General features: G+C 62.4%; 5 protein-coding genes across 5 annotated transcripts; 3 read left to right on the top strand and 2 right to left on the bottom strand.

Moving 5' to 3' along the window:
• Nucleotides 1–1,804: 1,804 nt before the first annotated feature.
• PLICBS_007586 (uncharacterized protein) lies at nucleotides 1,805–2,125 on the top strand (the record flags this gene model as incomplete). The annotated part of the gene is made up of 1 exon (XM_065601208.1): nucleotides 1,805–2,125. One exon carries the CDS (start codon nucleotides 1,805–1,807, stop codon nucleotides 2,123–2,125), a length of 321 nt encoding a protein of 106 aa, XP_065457280.1.
• Nucleotides 2,126–7,742: 5,617 nt separating this feature from the next.
• On the bottom strand, nucleotides 7,743–9,898 carry PLICBS_007587 (uncharacterized protein; the record flags this gene model as incomplete). Its single annotated transcript, XM_065601209.1, has 2 exons — nucleotides 7,743–8,863; nucleotides 8,947–9,898. The coding sequence occupies 2 exons, from the start codon at nucleotides 9,896–9,898 to the stop codon at nucleotides 7,743–7,745; spliced, it is 2,073 nt and encodes a 690-aa protein (XP_065457281.1).
• A 307-nt stretch (nucleotides 9,899–10,205) lies between these two features.
• PLICBS_007588 (uncharacterized protein) lies at nucleotides 10,206–12,031 on the bottom strand (the record flags this gene model as incomplete). The annotated part of the gene is made up of 2 exons (XM_018321037.2): nucleotides 10,206–11,485; nucleotides 11,539–12,031. The coding sequence occupies 2 exons, from the start codon at nucleotides 12,029–12,031 to the stop codon at nucleotides 10,206–10,208; spliced, it is 1,773 nt and encodes a 590-aa protein (XP_018180934.1).
• A 1,524-nt stretch (nucleotides 12,032–13,555) lies between these two features.
• PLICBS_007589 (uncharacterized protein) lies at nucleotides 13,556–14,712 on the top strand (the record flags this gene model as incomplete). Its single annotated transcript, XM_018321039.2, has 2 exons — nucleotides 13,556–14,212; nucleotides 14,260–14,712. 2 exons carry the CDS (start codon nucleotides 13,556–13,558, stop codon nucleotides 14,710–14,712), a joined length of 1,110 nt encoding a protein of 369 aa, XP_018180936.2.
• A 536-nt stretch (nucleotides 14,713–15,248) lies between these two features.
• On the top strand, nucleotides 15,249–16,049 carry PLICBS_007590 (uncharacterized protein; the record flags this gene model as incomplete). The annotated part of the gene is made up of 1 exon (XM_065601210.1): nucleotides 15,249–16,049. The coding sequence occupies one exon, from the start codon at nucleotides 15,249–15,251 to the stop codon at nucleotides 16,047–16,049; it is 801 nt and encodes a 266-aa protein (XP_065457282.1).
• Nucleotides 16,050–16,204: the final 155 nt, after the last annotated feature.

Raw genomic sequence — 16,204 nt, forward strand, 5'->3', positions numbered from 1 at the left:
TGTGCCGCGGCGAGGGTCCACTGGGAAGCGCGCCCGCCGGCGCTGCGCCGGCCGCTAGCGAGGCCACAACGGAGGCCCGACGTTGGGGGGCGACTCAACAATCAAATGACCACTCCGTCCCGGCACAGTGCCGTCCAGTCGCGCTGCCGACGAGTGAGGGGTCCCCGTCAAAAGCTGGAGCCGCGATGGAATGCCAGCTTATCTTGATCTGCCCCTCCCCCCGACGAGATGGCGTGCCCGCGAGACAGCGCGATGGGCTGGGACGAGGGCCGCGCGCTGACCGAGGCGCCCATCACCTGCCGCTTCGACACGAGACCTGCCCACCGTGTCACGACGTACGAAGTATGGGGCGTGTTGCTCGTCGCGCCGCCATACCATGGTATCGGGGAGGCTCAGACGGCCGCGCGCCCTGACGTTGAACGCGCTGACGCGCACGGCCGGGATGGCGCAGGGACTGTGCTGTACAGCAGCAACTCGTGCGGCAGGACGCTGGCCGGACATGGCACTGAAATAGATGCCGCAGGGTGAAATCATGGACCCGAGCCCGCTGAAGCTGCATGTAGGTGGTGAGCGACCGGGGACTCGGAGGCCCCAGCCCAGCCCAGCCCAGACCCAACTGACGCGGTCCAGAGCCTCAGCGCTGCTTCAGCGCCCGATCAGCCCTGCCCGCCGCCGCTGGGCCGGCCGGCGCGCGCACAGTGTCGGAGCAGTACTTCCTCGCCTTGTCACTGCGCCCGTACCGCTCCGAGGTGGCGCCCCCGCCAAGCCCCCGGATCGACGGCGACTCACTCCTGCCTGCCCGCCTGCCTTGCCGCCTGCTCCTTCCGCCTCGTGAACAGTGGACAGTGGGCGTTTTCTCCCGTACCGGGCAGTATATACATATCGTAAGCCTCGCTTCTTCGTCGTCGCTTCTATTCCTTCTCCCTTCCTTCTTGCTTCGCGCCTCGCGCTTCAACATCACTATACCCCATTTCATCCGTCATCACGAACCATCACCATCCACCAACCACCAACCGCCAGCATCCAACAGCGGCACACACACAAACGCCCGACACTCGGGGCGCTCGCGCAAGGACACGCACAGAGACACACGCGATACCGAGCCAGACGACACGACACGGCTCACCCACCACCTCAGCAGCGCTCGCACCCACCCACGCCGCCACCTGCCTCCACCGTCTCACACCTCAACGGGCAACCGGTGGGGACCCTTCTCCATTCTCTCGCAGCCATCTCCCTTTTCCGGCTGGACCCGGTGCCACCTCGAGGCTCGCCGTTGATATACTCTGACTCGACCCCCGACAATCGGGCCTCTGACACTTTCCTGCTCCTGCGCATAAACACCATCGTCGCGCACCTTCAAATCCTGGGACTCTTTTTCTCCCTCTCGTAATAGAGGCAGAATACTCTAGATCCCTCCCTTGCGCGACTATCGGGTTCCACGCAGGCCCAGCCCCTTTTGCTTGGCCAACACGGTTGCGTTCCACTCTGGCTCCGCAATTTGTTTACTTGGCCGATCCCCTCACCTCATAAACTTCGACGCTCACCGACGCGCTATCGAGCACAGCTGAACCCCTCAGCCGCAACCCAGCCTCGCCACTCCATCACTCAAAAGGCATCGACGCCTGCTCCATCTCAGCTACCCCAACATCGACGCAGCATCAAACGAAAAGTCGCACAGACTATTCTCGCGAAACTGGCTGGCCAGACCGTCGACAAGAAATCCGCCACCGGCAAGGACACATCGTCAGCTTCATCCCAGACAAAGCCCGACACATCGAACCGCAGTGGCGACACCGCAAAAATGTCGCCCAAGACGGAGGCGACGTACTACCTCGTGCCCAACCTGCAGGCCCTCGACCCCTCGGCGCGCGAGGTCGACATAAACGCCCACTCGTGGGTGCAGCCCATCATCATCGAGGACGAAGACCTGCAGTTCGGCGGCAAGTCGCTGAGCGCATGGTATGAGGAGGAGCGGAGGCGCCTCAGCAGCGGCAGCAGCGATGACGGAAATGAGCAAACGCACCGCCCCTACGACGAGGAGCGGAGAGGGCGCGAGCGCACGCGGAGGCATCATCACCATCACCATCATCACCACCAAAAGGAGGGCAAGCACAAGGCATAAATGAGGCCTGACAAGTGCTCTCCCTCTGTCTGCTCGATATCTCCGCCCCGACTCGCCGACGCCCCGTCTCGTTGACGAGACGCGGACCGACCACCATACCCTGGCGTCGCATCTCTCTTCTTCCCTCGCCACACAACACCACCACCCACCATGCGGCGCCGCGACTTGCTCTTACGACAGACATGCGATACACTACAGCTGCATCATCATTCCGCTCATAGAGGAGCCATAGATTGATCTCCATTTAATCTGTTCCTGCACCATTACCACGACATCAAATGACTATTATTGATACAACTCTTGCGACAAAAGTCACCCTCACTCGATATGCACGCACAACACACACTCGCCACTGAGGCCTTTATCCTTGTATTTCGACTTACCGTGCATCGCGGGTGCTTCACGGGACCGCTGCATTTGCACAGTGGCGTTTCGGATCTGCATGTGCATGAACGCTTCGGCTACGCGACCATGACGCTCGGCATGCTTGCTGGACACGGCAGCGTTGAGGACGCGGAAGGAACGGGATGCTGGTTGACGAGGTTTTGGCGCCGTCGGAACACGGCGATGCGGAGGAAGCGGGCGGACGGGGATAGCCCTGTCCAGCTCTACTCATCCAACTGAATGGCAGAAATACCATAACCAAATTCTCTCTTAAAATCTGACATGGCGCATGTGTCGTCTATCGTGAGCACCGGCGGCGCAATGCCACCTGGGCGATGGGTGCACCGCAATGATGACGGGGGCGCATCAATGTCCGCGCTCCGGACAGCGCGGAGCTGGAGGCTTGGGGGCGTCACCGCTTCCGGTGCGGGTGCGGGTGCGCGGCCGGGGTCCGCGCTCACCGGGGTGCCCGCCGCGTGGGAAACAGATGGAGGTGGAGCCCCGGTGGGGCCGAAGGACCGCCGCACCGCCGCCACCCACCATCCCGACCCGGACTCGGCCTGGCGGCGTTGCATTTTCGCGGGCTTCTTGTCGCCCCAAAAGAAGAAAGGGGAAGGAAAGGAGCCGCACGACAGGCCATTGTAGTATTATCATTATTTTACGCTTTGCTTTCTTTCACAGTCATGTTTTGTCATCGTTGTTGGTGGACTGGAGAGAGCCTCCACATGCGGCGCCGGAACGTGCCGAGGGGTTCCTCCTCGTGCTGGGGAGCGGGACGAAAAGAGGAGCGGTGAGGGACAGTTCTCGCTACCCATTTCGTTCCTGCCCCCACGAGGCCCCGTCTCTTCTCGCCTCGCCTCTCCCTTCATTTTTTTTAACGAAGGTGCAATCTCCTGCCGGATTCAAGAGCGTGTGGCTCCTCCGAGGCGGTGGTTGATCGGGTGACGAGGCGGCGGCCCCTGCGTCTGCCCACCACGTCTTTGTACGGATACTCGTGTCGGACACGGCGAGCCTGCAGGACGAGATCGTGCATGTCGACCCGGATGAGCGGTCTGGGAAAAACGTATGGGAAATCCAAATTTGGAATTTGGCGGGCTGGAGAAGTCGGTGTGCCCCCGGATACCTGTACGTAGGAAGTATGGTGGAAGTATATCTGTCTATACATAGCACCAAGCACGGGGCAGTCGGTTCCTGGGGCGGGGGGGGGTTCGCGCGTGGCTGGCCGGGCAACTGATACTGCACAGTACCGTTGCAAAGAGGGTAGGCTCCTGCGCCGCACGGGAAGCGGGCGGTCTCAAGGTTCGCGCACGGGCCAGATGTCCGCCCATGCCTTCGGCGTCGCGCCGCGCCCCCAACACGTGGCACGGGGTTGGGCGGGCGGGCAGCGAGGGATTCTAGAAGCGGCGGATCTGCGCGAGCGTGACTCGCGAAACTCAGCCCGCCTGTGAGGCGGCGAGAACCTCACGGCCGGGCGGTGGAACTGGGTTCTGGCGCCAGCGCGCCGTGGCTCATGTCTCCCTTCCCAACCCCTGAGGCGGCAAATTTGCCCACGGGACATCATGGTGGCATTTACGAGATTAACATGTTGAACTGCCCACTTCTGTCCCTTCGGTTATCCAATGCCCCTAGAGAAATCACTGACAATCATTCCGCCCTGTATCTTTCTCCGCACTGGCTACTTCGTATAGGCCGCACTAATCATCGTAAGAGGCTAGAATACTTTCGATGCTGCTCTTGTCCCTTGGGTTGAGGTATAGCTTGGATTTCGCTGGTGCCGTGACGAGGTTCGGTGTCGTTCCGCAGCCCGATATTGGGTTGGGATCAAGATCTTCAGCACCTGACACTGAGAATGTCACGATTATTCGCGTCAACATGGTGTAAACTTCCCGCAGTGCAAAGTGCAGTGAGGGACACATGCGGTAGCCTAGCCCGAAGCTGAACAGTGGGAGGTCGGGATCTTCAAGCCACCGCTCGGGACGAAATATCTCTGGATCGCCATAAACACTGGGATCTTTCCAACACGTCAGCACCTCTCGACTCAGTCACACTCGAGGCAGAGTGTACACCTACCCATATTACAGGCCCAGGCATTATGAATGACCATGACATTGGGTGGGACGGTCCTCCCTTGATACCGGAATTCCTGCACGCTGGCTCGAGGAAGAGAAACCCTCGCCGGAGAATACACCCTGAAGACACGGTTTAGTTCGCCTCATGCTGTCGCGGCAAGCCGTCTTGCGGAATTGGCAGATAGTGTGTAGGGACACATACCGAAGAGACTCGCGGACAAGCGCGGAGATATAAGGAACCTCTTCATCGTCTTTCATGACGGCCTCAAAGGCCTCGCGATCCGTCGGGTATACTTTACGGATTGCATTGAAAGCCGCCTCTTGCAGGTCCGGACGCGTTGCCAGCAGGGTCATACACCACCGCACGGTATTCGTCGCCGTCGCAAGCCCCGACGACACAAGGGTGACGAGAATCATTGAAACCTCACTAGTGCTGAGCGGGTGCGCGCTAAAATGATTCTTGGTGTAAAGGCAAGGGCGATGTGTTCCCATCATGATTTTTTGCTCTACCTCCTCTTTCAGTCTCAGTACATATGCATCGCGGCGGTCTCTGAGGCTGGCAGCTTTCTGGGCGAGTGGCGTAAGGGGCAGTCTGTGCAAGAATGGCAGGTAGTCGAGGTAGTTTCCTGATGGACTGCGTAGTCCCAGGAGCTGGTCTTCCACGTCGATGATCTCGGCCGTGAGGGGGTCATCGAGGTGCATTCGGCGACCGTAGCATAGCGTCATCATCAGGCTAAGCCCCAACCTCGAGATGAACATGTACAAGTCGACCGGGACTCGGCCAGCGCCACAGCTCGCGACGAGATCCCGTATCAAATGGCGTGACTCTCTGTCGATGTTGCCCAGATGTGTTTTGAGGGCAGGCTTGCTTCCTTCCGAAGCGATCTCCTTGCGGGTATGTTTCAGGCTGCTGTTGAGCTTTGAGGCGCCAACCGTAGTCCCCAAATCCCTAGATATGATCTTCGTTCTGTTTCAGCGGTCTGCTCCCAAGCGATTTCAGGTAGCGGGGGGTCCTACAGTATGGAACGTATAGAAGGAGGGCCTCGAGGCCACGGCTTGCGAGTTTCGCCCAAGAATCTCCTTTGCAGCAGCCGCGGAATTAATGACCAGAGCAGGCGTGTAGCCAAGATGAATCCTGAACACATCTCCATACTTTGCTGCCCACTCCAAGTATCGCGTTTCTGTGCGCTTGCGGTAGATTGAGAGAAAGTTTCCGAAAAAGGGCCAGCCATATGGCCCCGGGAACTGCTTCAGAGGGGACGCATGGGAGGGAGACGCCCAGTAGAAAATCAAGCACAGTAGGGGACCTAGCAGGATAAAGGGCAGGCCTAAAGGACTTCCTCTGGAACCAAGAGTGAGAATCCGAGCCTGAATTTCGGATACGGTCGTAGAGACCAGAGGCATCTTGCTCTTCGATGCTTTTTAGTCACCTGGATGCGATAGTATGGGGAGAAGTGACAGAACTCGCTGCACTTGTGGTGAGCTTGACGGTGCAAAACGGGAGATCTATCTATTGCTTTATATAATGCCACTCTCCTTCCAAACTTTGGTGTGGCTTTGAGGGCAGTCGCGAAGCCTTCACATGCCATAGATGTCGGCCAGATTGTTGGACCGTGACTTCACCGATTCAGACGCTTGGCAGCATGCCCACCTCAAGAGCAGTGAGTAATAGAGTTGTCGCATGCATACTTCGCGACTGCCCTTGGGAAATTGTTGCTTGCAGACATGGACCGAGCGGAGGCTCTCATGGAACGAGTGCTTTCGATTACACGAATCCCTTTTTCACTCGCCCGCTGGCTGCAGGGCGCAGCTGCATGCAGGACACAAGGTCCAGAACTGCCTGTTGGCGCGGGCTGCATTGCCAAGCGAACGGTTCTTTGCAAGCCCTATATCCCATGTAACGCAACAGACCGTACTTCATGGCGTCTCCTGCATATACGTGCAACTGGTTACCACATCAGCACAACGTCGCTCACAGTGGACTTAGCGCGCGGGGTCATCATCACCTTCAGAGCCGGAACACGGCCCGGTTGCCTTGGGTTCACATGGGTCGAACTGGTGCGATTGGGGGTAGGTGCTGCCCCGACAACGCGAAGCCTGCCGTCAAGGCACGGCAACATGAAGCGGCGTTGCATCCAACAGGATCGCCGACGCAAACCTTGTATCGAGGGCAAGCGACGCTGGGTGCGACCATCCGGTTTGACGTTGCCGTGGACAATGACAACCTTGGCGGGCATGTGATCATGATCTTGAGCACAGCTTCTCGCAATACGCAGATTTGGGTACATTCTACAGTCAAATCCCCAACACCCACCAGAGGTGTCCTGTGCTATCGTGTCAGAATTTGATTCGGTCAAGTTAAAGTAACGGTTCCCAAATAATGTGCTTTCGCCGACAGGGGCCGCCTAATAGGAGCGGGAATGAGTGGGAGCCGAGGGGAGGCTACAAACCCCAGCCCCCCGTATTGCAGGCCCGGTCTCATGACTGTCCTTACCGTGATGGGTTCATGGGGATCCACTCTGAAGAACGGCTGGCGTCCTACAGACCTAGGCGCGGGCGCTGAGATACACAAGCCCATTATAGCTTTCAGCTTTCATATACTTTCAGCCGCCCTTCAACCTGGGCCGAACTTGATGGCTCGAAGGAAGCAGTTTCGAGCTCATTGGGCGATGTACTGCAACCGTGACGACATACCGCCAGTCTCTTTGGCCTCTAACAAGGATGTCGTAAACAGTCAGGAACGGAGTTGGAAGGCTATAGCGAGAGCAGTAGCAAGATCCCACGCCGCCTGAGGCATGCCGAATACCATCTCATGGCACAGAGCAGCTTGGAGTCGGCACGTGGCGTGGTGCGATAGCTGGCTGGCCGTCCCATCAGTCTGCCCTAGACCACCTTGTCACGGCTCAATGCTGGTTGAGATGACAAGAACATAACAGCTCAACTCACGGCCTATCATATGGCCATCTCATCTATCGAGCTGCTCCTCACGCCTGTTCAAGTCCGTCTACCGTGTCGTTCATCTCATGCCATGTGTCTGTCTGCGTAGTTATCGATCCCGTCCGCTATGTATCATTACTCGCTACGTAGTTGTGTAATGAGTCCCCTTGACCAGTGTATCGCGAGCAGCGCAACTCGGCTGCCTCCTCCGTCCAAACCAAACCAGCTCAATATCCAAAGTCCTCCCACGCCGTCTTCTCACCCTCCAACCACTCCTCCAACCTCCGCCGCAGCCCCGGTCCCGCGCAGAGGTAAAACGTCCTACTTCCGCCCTTGAGCGCCGCCACGTCACCCTCGCTCACCCGCCGCGTCTCCACGCCCGCCGCCTCCCCTCGCAGCTTCGCCAGCGCGACCTCCTCCGCCTCGGCCGCTGGCCCCGTCACGAACAGCGTCGTCGCGCCCGCCAGACCCGGCACGTCGGCAAACGCCCGCGCCGCCAGCCCGAGGTCCTCGCCGCGCAGTGTCCATAGCACGCGCAGCCGTCGAGGACCCCCTGCCAGCACCTCGCGTGCTTGCGCAAGCAGCGGCGTCACGCCCACGCCTCCGGCCACGTAGACGGCCTCATGAGGTTCGACACCATCTTTGCCTGCCTCGGTGGCCGTCGTTGTCGGCAGCCTGAACGCAGCCTCGCCGCCGAAGCCCAGCACGCGCAGCTCCAACGGCGCCCGCAGGTTCTGCCGCCACAACAGCCCCGTCGCCGGCCCGTGACGCCTTGCCGTGATCTCGAGGCGCCCCCTGGCCGGCTCGCTCGACACGGTAAAAGTGCGCGTAAAGTCGTCGTTGATGCTCTGTGGGTCGTCGTCTCGCATGTGCGAGTACCCCGAGTACAACTCTGGCGCAAAGTCGAACGTGACGTGCTGGCCCGCCTGCCATGAAGGGGCCTCTTCCTCCGATCTGCCTCCGCTCGACGACAGCTCAAACGTGAAGCGCGCAACGCTCGGCGTCAGCACTTCCCGGCCCACCAGGCTGGCCGTCAGTGTGGACTGCGGCTGCGCGACGGGCGGCGGCTTCTCCGACAGGAGGTGCCGAAGTGGCGGGTTGTACGGCGAGGGCTCGCCTGCAGCGCCACGGAAGGGCAGTCCGCCCTTGACGAGGCGCGCGTCGGTGACGGAGATGCTGACGGCGAGGTTGGTCCGCGCGAGGAGTGACGACGCCGCCTCCCCGATGAGCACCGACGCCGTGCCTGTCACGTACAGCACGTCGGCCGTGTCGAAGTCCGGGAACGCGATGCCGATGCGCGGGTCGACCTTGAGGTTGCCCAGCGACTGGTATAGCCTGTTTCCCGAGTCTGCGCCGTTTTCTCCTTGTCAGCGTCTACTACTACCTAATGCTTCGTCGCGGGGGAGGACCAAGGGGGCCAGGGGAACTCACATTCTGGGTACGCAAGCGTCACGCCGTCGGCGTCGTTGCGCACCACCCGCACGAAGCCCGGCACGCCGCCGCGGTGGTTCGTGTCCATGGTGTCGCCAGTCGTGGTCGACAAGAAGAACATGTCTGCGCGCGCCACCAGCGCGAGCGCCTCGTCCGTCAGCGGCAGGCCCTCGCCCGCAAGCCGGGCGCCCCGGGGCGAGCGCCGCGTCACGGCCTTTTTGTTGAGGTACTTGGGGCAGTTACCGATGCTCTCGGTGATGAGCACCGCGGCCTGCAGGTCGGCGGCCCCGTCGTTGTCGTCCTCTTGGGGGCTCCGCACGGGGCCTCCGTCTGCTGCTGATAATGATGACCCAGCCGTCGCTCCGTCCGCCTCGGCATCGCCATCACCACCAGCATCATTATGGTGTCCGTGACCATGGCCGCCCATCTCGGCAGACCCAGCCACTACCAGCCCCGCCAGCTTCATGCGGTCGCGCGACTCCAGGTCAATGGCCAGCGCGCTCACCAGCTTGCCCTGCCCGTCGCCCGGCTGCACGACGCCTCCCTTCTCGCGCGCGTCCCCCCACAGCGCCGCGTACACGGGATCGTGCCGGGCGTCGACCTCGGTGCTGATTCCCAGCACGCCGGGTGCGATGGGCGCCGAGAGCCCCCGCGCGCCGCCCCAGACCGTCGTCCACGGCCGGCCCGCGTCGTCGAGCGTCCCCACCGCGACCAGCGCCGACGCCTCCACCCGCGCGGCGTACGGGCCCGGCAGCCCGACCGCCGTCGGGTTCTCTCCGGCCGGGATGTGCATCACCTCCCGCATGCTCGCCTCCCCTGGGTGAAACGTCTCCAGCCGGCCCGGCATCCTGTAGTAGTTGCTGTAGTGGTTGCTGCTGTAGTTGCTGCTAAACACTTGCGTTGCCAGTAGGTGCTGCACCAGCGGTATGCCCCCGAGGCTGCCGGCGAGCATGGCGTGCCGTCGCGCTTATGTAGGTTCTGCGCGCCTCATGTATTCAGGTCAGGGCTGGGTGAGTGAGCGGACGGATAAAGTCGCCCTTGGCTTGACATCCGGCGCAGTTTACAAATCAGCAGCCAGCCAGCAAGCACGCCAGCCAGCCGCCCGAGCATCCGCGCTAGCGCCACAGCATCGCGCCATCACGGGGGGACGGGAATCACAGCCGCTCGAGTGCGGCGCGTACGTAGCAACAAAGGTAAATTGCGGTCCATCACTGGATGGGTATCGAATGTACATGCATAACACAACTCGCTGGCCAACGCTAGAACCTGTACCCTCCATCGTATCCGTACGCCCGCTGATTCGGTGGCATGCCCTGTCCTGCCTGCCCCGGCGGCGGCCCTCGCATGCTCTGCGACGTCCCTGTCCTCGCCGGCGGCTCAAAGTCGCCTGGCCGCACGGGCGCCGTCATGTTCCTCTGCGGGTGCGGGGGCGGCCCGCGCTGCGGCACCTGGCCCGTCAGGCTCCTCATGGGCTGCTGCGGCGGGCCCATTGGCGTGGGTATCGAGGTGGACGCAGGCGTTCCTGTGCGATACGTGGTGGGCGCCGGGGAAGCGCGGCCGTCATATGCGTCGTAGGTCCGAGCGTCTGGACTGTAGGCATCGTAAGAACGCGCGGGCGGGTTGCCGTACGCATTCATGGAATGTGACGTGGGCGTCCTGGTTGGGCCGTACGGCGGCATGCCCGCGTCCATTGGCGCGGGGGTCGCGGTAAAGTTGCGGATCGAGCCCGAGCTCCCCGACGGCCCGTAACCCGGACGGTAGCTGCGCTGCGAGTTGGCCGTGGCCGTGCGCGGAGGCGGGACGGAGCTAAAGTCTAGGTCGGGCAACCTGGGCTCCGGGGACGCGCGCCCGTAGCCCATGTCGGCGGCGCCGCCGATGAGCGGTGCCCTCGACGAGTACGAGCCCGCGGTGCCGGAGCGAGAGGGTATCGGCCGCTTCTGGTCCATGGCCGTGAGCTCGAAGCTGTTGGGCGTGCCCGGGCGCGATGTGTAGGCCGGCAGCGTGGTGGTAGTCTCGTTGCGGTTGAGCATGGGCATCTGCGGCAGGGCATCCTCCTTTCCGAGACCGACGTCAGGGAGCACGGGCAGGGTGGCGGCGCGGTCGAGGTGCGGCTTCTCGCCGTTGCGCATGGCCAGCGCGTCGGCCTTTTCGCGCTTAGCCTGGCTTTTGGCGAGCGCCTTGTTGACCTTTGTGGTGACGATGCTGGTGAGACGCTTGTTGACCTTGCGCTCGCAGTAGCCGGTGAGGCCACCGTCGTCGCGGGGGATCCAGTGGAAGAGGAAGAAGACGTAGAAGAGGACGGCGGACAAGAGGTAGAGGGCCGAAAAGACCCAGATGACGAGAGTGAAGCACATGCCCGACAGGATGACGGCCTGCTGGTAGTCCTCCTCGGCGAGCGACTTGATCTTGTCGAAGAAGCCCACGATGGAGCCCTCGACGCTGTCGGCCGTGGGCGTGAGCTTGGCCACGTACACTGAGCGCAGCGTCAGGGCGTTGACGACCTGGCGTGGGCCGGAGCACACGATGACGCGAATCCATGCTGTTGCTGTCAGTCTGTGGCTGAGCGAATGGCGCAGTCGAAAGAAGACTCACACTGGAAGCTAAAGTAGGTAAAGAGGGCAATATACTCGGCGCCCTTCTTGGACTTGGTCAACTCGGCGAAGACCAGGAAGCGCCGCCAGCCCTGGCCCTTGCCGAGGCGGATCGACTCCCAGCGCGCAGCGAGGCTGTCCATATAGCACTCGGCCACATTGCGGCGTCGCATGACGCGAAAGGCGCGGACGCCCTCGTAGGCGAGGTTGACAAAGGAGGCAATGATGCAGCCGGAAAAGATCCATTTGGAGACGTCGATGGGGATGGCGGGCTTGATCTTGGACGACCAGCGGTCAAACGCGAGCAGGTTGACGGCGGTGAAGCTATCGACGCCGTAGACGGCAATGGACAGGATGAGGGAGAACCACAAGTAGCCGTAGACGAAGCCGGGGCCGCAGCCCTTGGCCTTGAAGTCGGCCAGGTTGATGTAGTCCCATTTGTGATCGGTAAACTCCTGCCTCGTCTGCTTCCTGCTGTGGCTGAGGCAGCCCATGGTGACAGCGCCGGCGTGTCGTGGTGGTAAGTGTTGGAGAGTAGAGAGCGGTCCTGCCGTCACGCGTCGTCTCGCCTGCGAGTGACGGTGGTCAAGTGAGTGCGATCGAGGGAATCAATGTCAATGAGAGTGATGGCGATGGTGCTGGCGACGGGTCTACGTCTTTTGCATGGCGGAGAGGTCAACGGGAGCGTCGTCCGACGATTGGTACGCCAATGCAGCTGCGAAACGGTCGCAGACACGGGGTCGGCGGCCGGAGGAGCTCGACGCTGTGTGATCTCCTGCAGGGAGACGGAGTCGTCGCGGCCGTCCGTGTATGTGCTACGTCGAACGCGCTCGCGGGTGGCGGGGGGCGATTCAAAGAGCGGCTTGCGGGAGCTGGAATGAGCGTGGGATGAAAACGGAAACGCGATGGCGAAGGCCCGACAATGTCGACAATGGCGATTGTGCCACCCGACCGACAGTACGTAGCAGCGAGGGATGGTTGAGGGGGCTGGCGGGAGATGGAATGATGTCCCCATCAATCTGCCTGTCATGCTGTCTGGAGGCCCCTGTCGCGCCGGCGCCAGCGATTGGGCTCCAGCGGAGGCCCCGCCCCTCCCGCCGAGCGCAGGGCAGGGAAGGGTTGGGGCAGGGGTCCGCGCCGGCTTCAGGGGTTCCCGCCCTTGATTGGCCGCGGCGGCACCGTCACCCGTGCCCTGCAGGGTCGCTGATGCCGGCTGTTCGTCTGGACGTGTTGGTTCTCGCCTTCGTTCTTATCCGGCCGAGCCGCCAGCGAAATTTCGCAATCGACGCGAGGCCAGCCGCGCGCTGACGATAGTAATGAAGATTCGCCCAAGAGGCCGCTGCGGCAATTTGCGGGCGTCTGTCAATCGCCAGTCGCACAACTAGACATCTTGAAACGCCCGCCAGCGATTGGCGCCGTGTGGATGCATCCACGAGCGGCCACCACCAAGCACCACCTCGCACGAGGTACCTGCCTTAGCGCCCTCCGTAAGCGCTACCAGCGGGTACCTTTGCGACCCCGGGCCCACCCCTCCGCATCGGCCCAGCGGCGGCCGCCACAGCTCCATCGACGTGAAACGCCTTGCACAGGAATGGCCACAGTCGACGTCGAGCCGTTTCCCGGTGTGGGCGTCCGAGCTCAGCGATGTCGTGCGGCCGAGTCCGGGGCAGTCGGCAGCCGCGACGACGCTCTACTTTGTATGGCGAGTGGTTTCAGACGGTTACTCGACGGTTGCTTGGCGATTACCCAACGATGGTCGACATCTACGTGCTACAGCGCCGCTATTATCGGCGTCATGTTGAGGCGTGGTCGCATTGTGCCGCGCGGGTATGCGTTGACATCACTGGCTCGAGCATTGACCACGATGCACGACCGCTGCTTTGTCTTGAGCGAGATGCTCAATGTACGTCGAACAAAGGAGCCGACTGACCCTGCCACGTCCACACCAAATGAAAAGGACTCGTAGACGCCGGCAAGCTTCACGGCGCTTCCTCCTCGAGATACAATCATCAGTCAGCATGTCAGAGTTTAAACTGGTCGAGGAGATTGACTCGGGCGTATGGTTGGCCTCGAGAGACGATACCGAGGGCCGCTTCCTTGCCCGTCGGGTCGCCGACTACCAGGACAACGACAACAAGGCTTCCGCCGCCCTCCTGGAGCTGCATCAGGACTCGCTCGCACGGGTGCTCAACCACGAAAACATCGTCTCGCTCGTCGGCCGCGCCAGGGAGCCCGAGGCGGGTAACTTCTTCGTGTGGGATTACTGCGACGGGGGGAGCCTCGACACGCTGCTCGGCTGGGTGCGGTGCGAGTCGACGGCCTACCATCTCCCCGAGGCTTTTTGCTGGCACGTCCTCCGCGCGCTCGTCCGGGCCGTGGCCTTTCTGCACGACGGCAAACGCCTCGAGGGCCGGCGCTGGACGGGGAACGCCGCCTGGAGTCCGATCCTGCACCGCGCCATCGAGCCGAACAACGTCTTCTTCCAGCAGCCGCGCGGCCACGAGGCGTACGGGCCGTGCAAATTGGGCGGCTTTAGCGATGCCACCGTGACCGGACACGTCCTGGGAGGGCCCGACACGTGGCCGTGCAGCATAGCCGCCACCATTCAGACTGGCTGGGAGCCGCTCGAGGAGACGCGAACCAAGATTGCGCGCGATCCGGGAAAGTGGAAGACTGTGAGCCAGCCCTCCCAGACCCTTCGAGCGGACAGCTGACTTTTTAGACGGAGCGGGCGTACACGCTGAGCGACGAGTTGTGGTCCATCGGAAGCGTCGTATTCACCCTGATGAGCGGCCAGCGACTTACCCTCACGTGCCAGTCGCAGGGCTGCGTCCACGTCGCCAAGTGCAGCGAGGGCGGTTGCCTGCGGGCGGCGGCAGAGTCCAAGGGCTGCCGATGCATGCTGGGCGGGTGCGAGCACGTCCCCAAGTCGCAAGCCTGCACGCACGGAGTGTCGGACTGGCAGCGCGGGAAGCAGAGGCGGTGCAAGGAGGCCGTCGTCAACATCGACTCGTGGCTAGCGCTCGCGCGGTACTCGTGCTGGCTGCGCGACGCGGTCAAGGCCTTGCTCGAGTTTGACCCCCAGAGCAAGCTGCTGACGGCGGAGGCGCTCCCGTTTGCCGAGCAGGTGGAGGAGGGATATCGGGCTTGGGAGGAGGCCACTGGTGCGAAGTAGTCGAGTTGACGCCGAGTGTGAGGGCGTTGATATGGAGGGATGGCTTCGTGCGCGGGGTGGGTGATGTAGTATGTAGACGGACGCTAGTTGGCAATCGAATGACTTTATTTCAGAATGGCCGTGGCGATGGCAAGGGCCGGACACTGAGCAGCAGATGCCGCATCAATTGTGCACTGTCCATGTTGGCTGGCGCCTCGGCACTTTGGAGATGCAAGGTGGAGAGATCCGTGGCCGAACGCATCAAGGCTGACTGAGATGGGGATGCGTCGGTGGGGCGGCCCGCACCTACCAATTGCAGCGTGATTGGCGTGACCAGCGTCAATCACCGACCTCACCTCACCTCCCGCCGCCCTCGCCAACGTCACCGCCAGCGTCTTGTGCCCATCCCGCGCGCGGCCACGAACCTCTTGCGCCGTGCCACCTCTGGATTTATCGCTGCCGCCGCCGTCGCCGTCGACATCATCACCTTCAGTAGCACAGCAGCAACGGCACTGACGCGGTCCGTCACGGGCTCCGCGAGCAGACCCGTCGGCACCATGGCCGCGAGCCCGACGCCCCCCCTCCTCCTTACCAAGCGCCTCAACGCCTTCCTCCACGCAAACACCACGTCGGCGCTGCCCACGCTGCTCCTCACCACCGCCCACGGCAAGCTCCTCGCCCACGCGAGCCCCCACCCCGTCGCCTTGCTGCGCACCCACGCAACCGTCGCAGCCTCCCTCCTCGCCATCCACACCTCCTCCTCCGTCGACCTGCCCTCGGCGCTGCCCGGCGCGCGCACTCCCGACCCCGTCGCAAGCTCTCCCATCGGCGACGACGATGACACCGAGGACGACGACGGAGATGTCGTGGACGGCAGTGACCGCGGGCATCACGCTTCAAGAACGCGCAGCCGCCGCGGCCACCATCACCACGAGGACGAAGATGATGAGGACGAGGAGGAGCCCGAGGAGCGCGCCCGCTCGCGGAGACGCAGCGCCACCAAGCCCGTCAAGCCCGTCACCATCACGGTGCAGCTCAGCGGCGGCACCGTCATCATCAGGCGCCTGCGCTGCGGCCTGCTCTTCGTTGCCGTGGGGCCCTCGGCGCAAGAGTACCACCTGTCCGACCGCAGCCATCATCACCACCACTCGCAGGAAAATGGCGACGTGGCCGGCAGCCCCAGCGAGGTGGAGAGCCTCGTCAGCGCGGGCGGCCAGACCACCAGCAGCCTCGAGAGCGTCGGCGCGGCGTCCGTCGTCGCGATGCGCCGCCACGCCGGCGAGCTCGCGCGATGGCTCGACGACAAGCTCGGCACGCTCCAGGTGCCGGCTGAGGACGGGTCCATCGCGGCCGACTAGCTTCACATCGCATGGCGAGGCGCTGGGGATGATTTCGACGCCGGCACGGACTGGTTAGGGGCTCCTACGCTGGCTGTTTGGCATGCATCCGTGGCAGTTGTTTAGATACCAGAAGCGGCGAGCAGCGCTATTAATGACTTATGACCTTACCGCTG

The sequence above is a fragment of the Purpureocillium lilacinum genome, assembly GCF_023168085.1.
Source record: "Purpureocillium lilacinum CBS 284.36 DNA, scaffold_5, whole genome shotgun sequence".
Lineage (NCBI taxonomy): Eukaryota > Fungi > Ascomycota > Sordariomycetes > Hypocreales > Ophiocordycipitaceae > Purpureocillium > Purpureocillium lilacinum.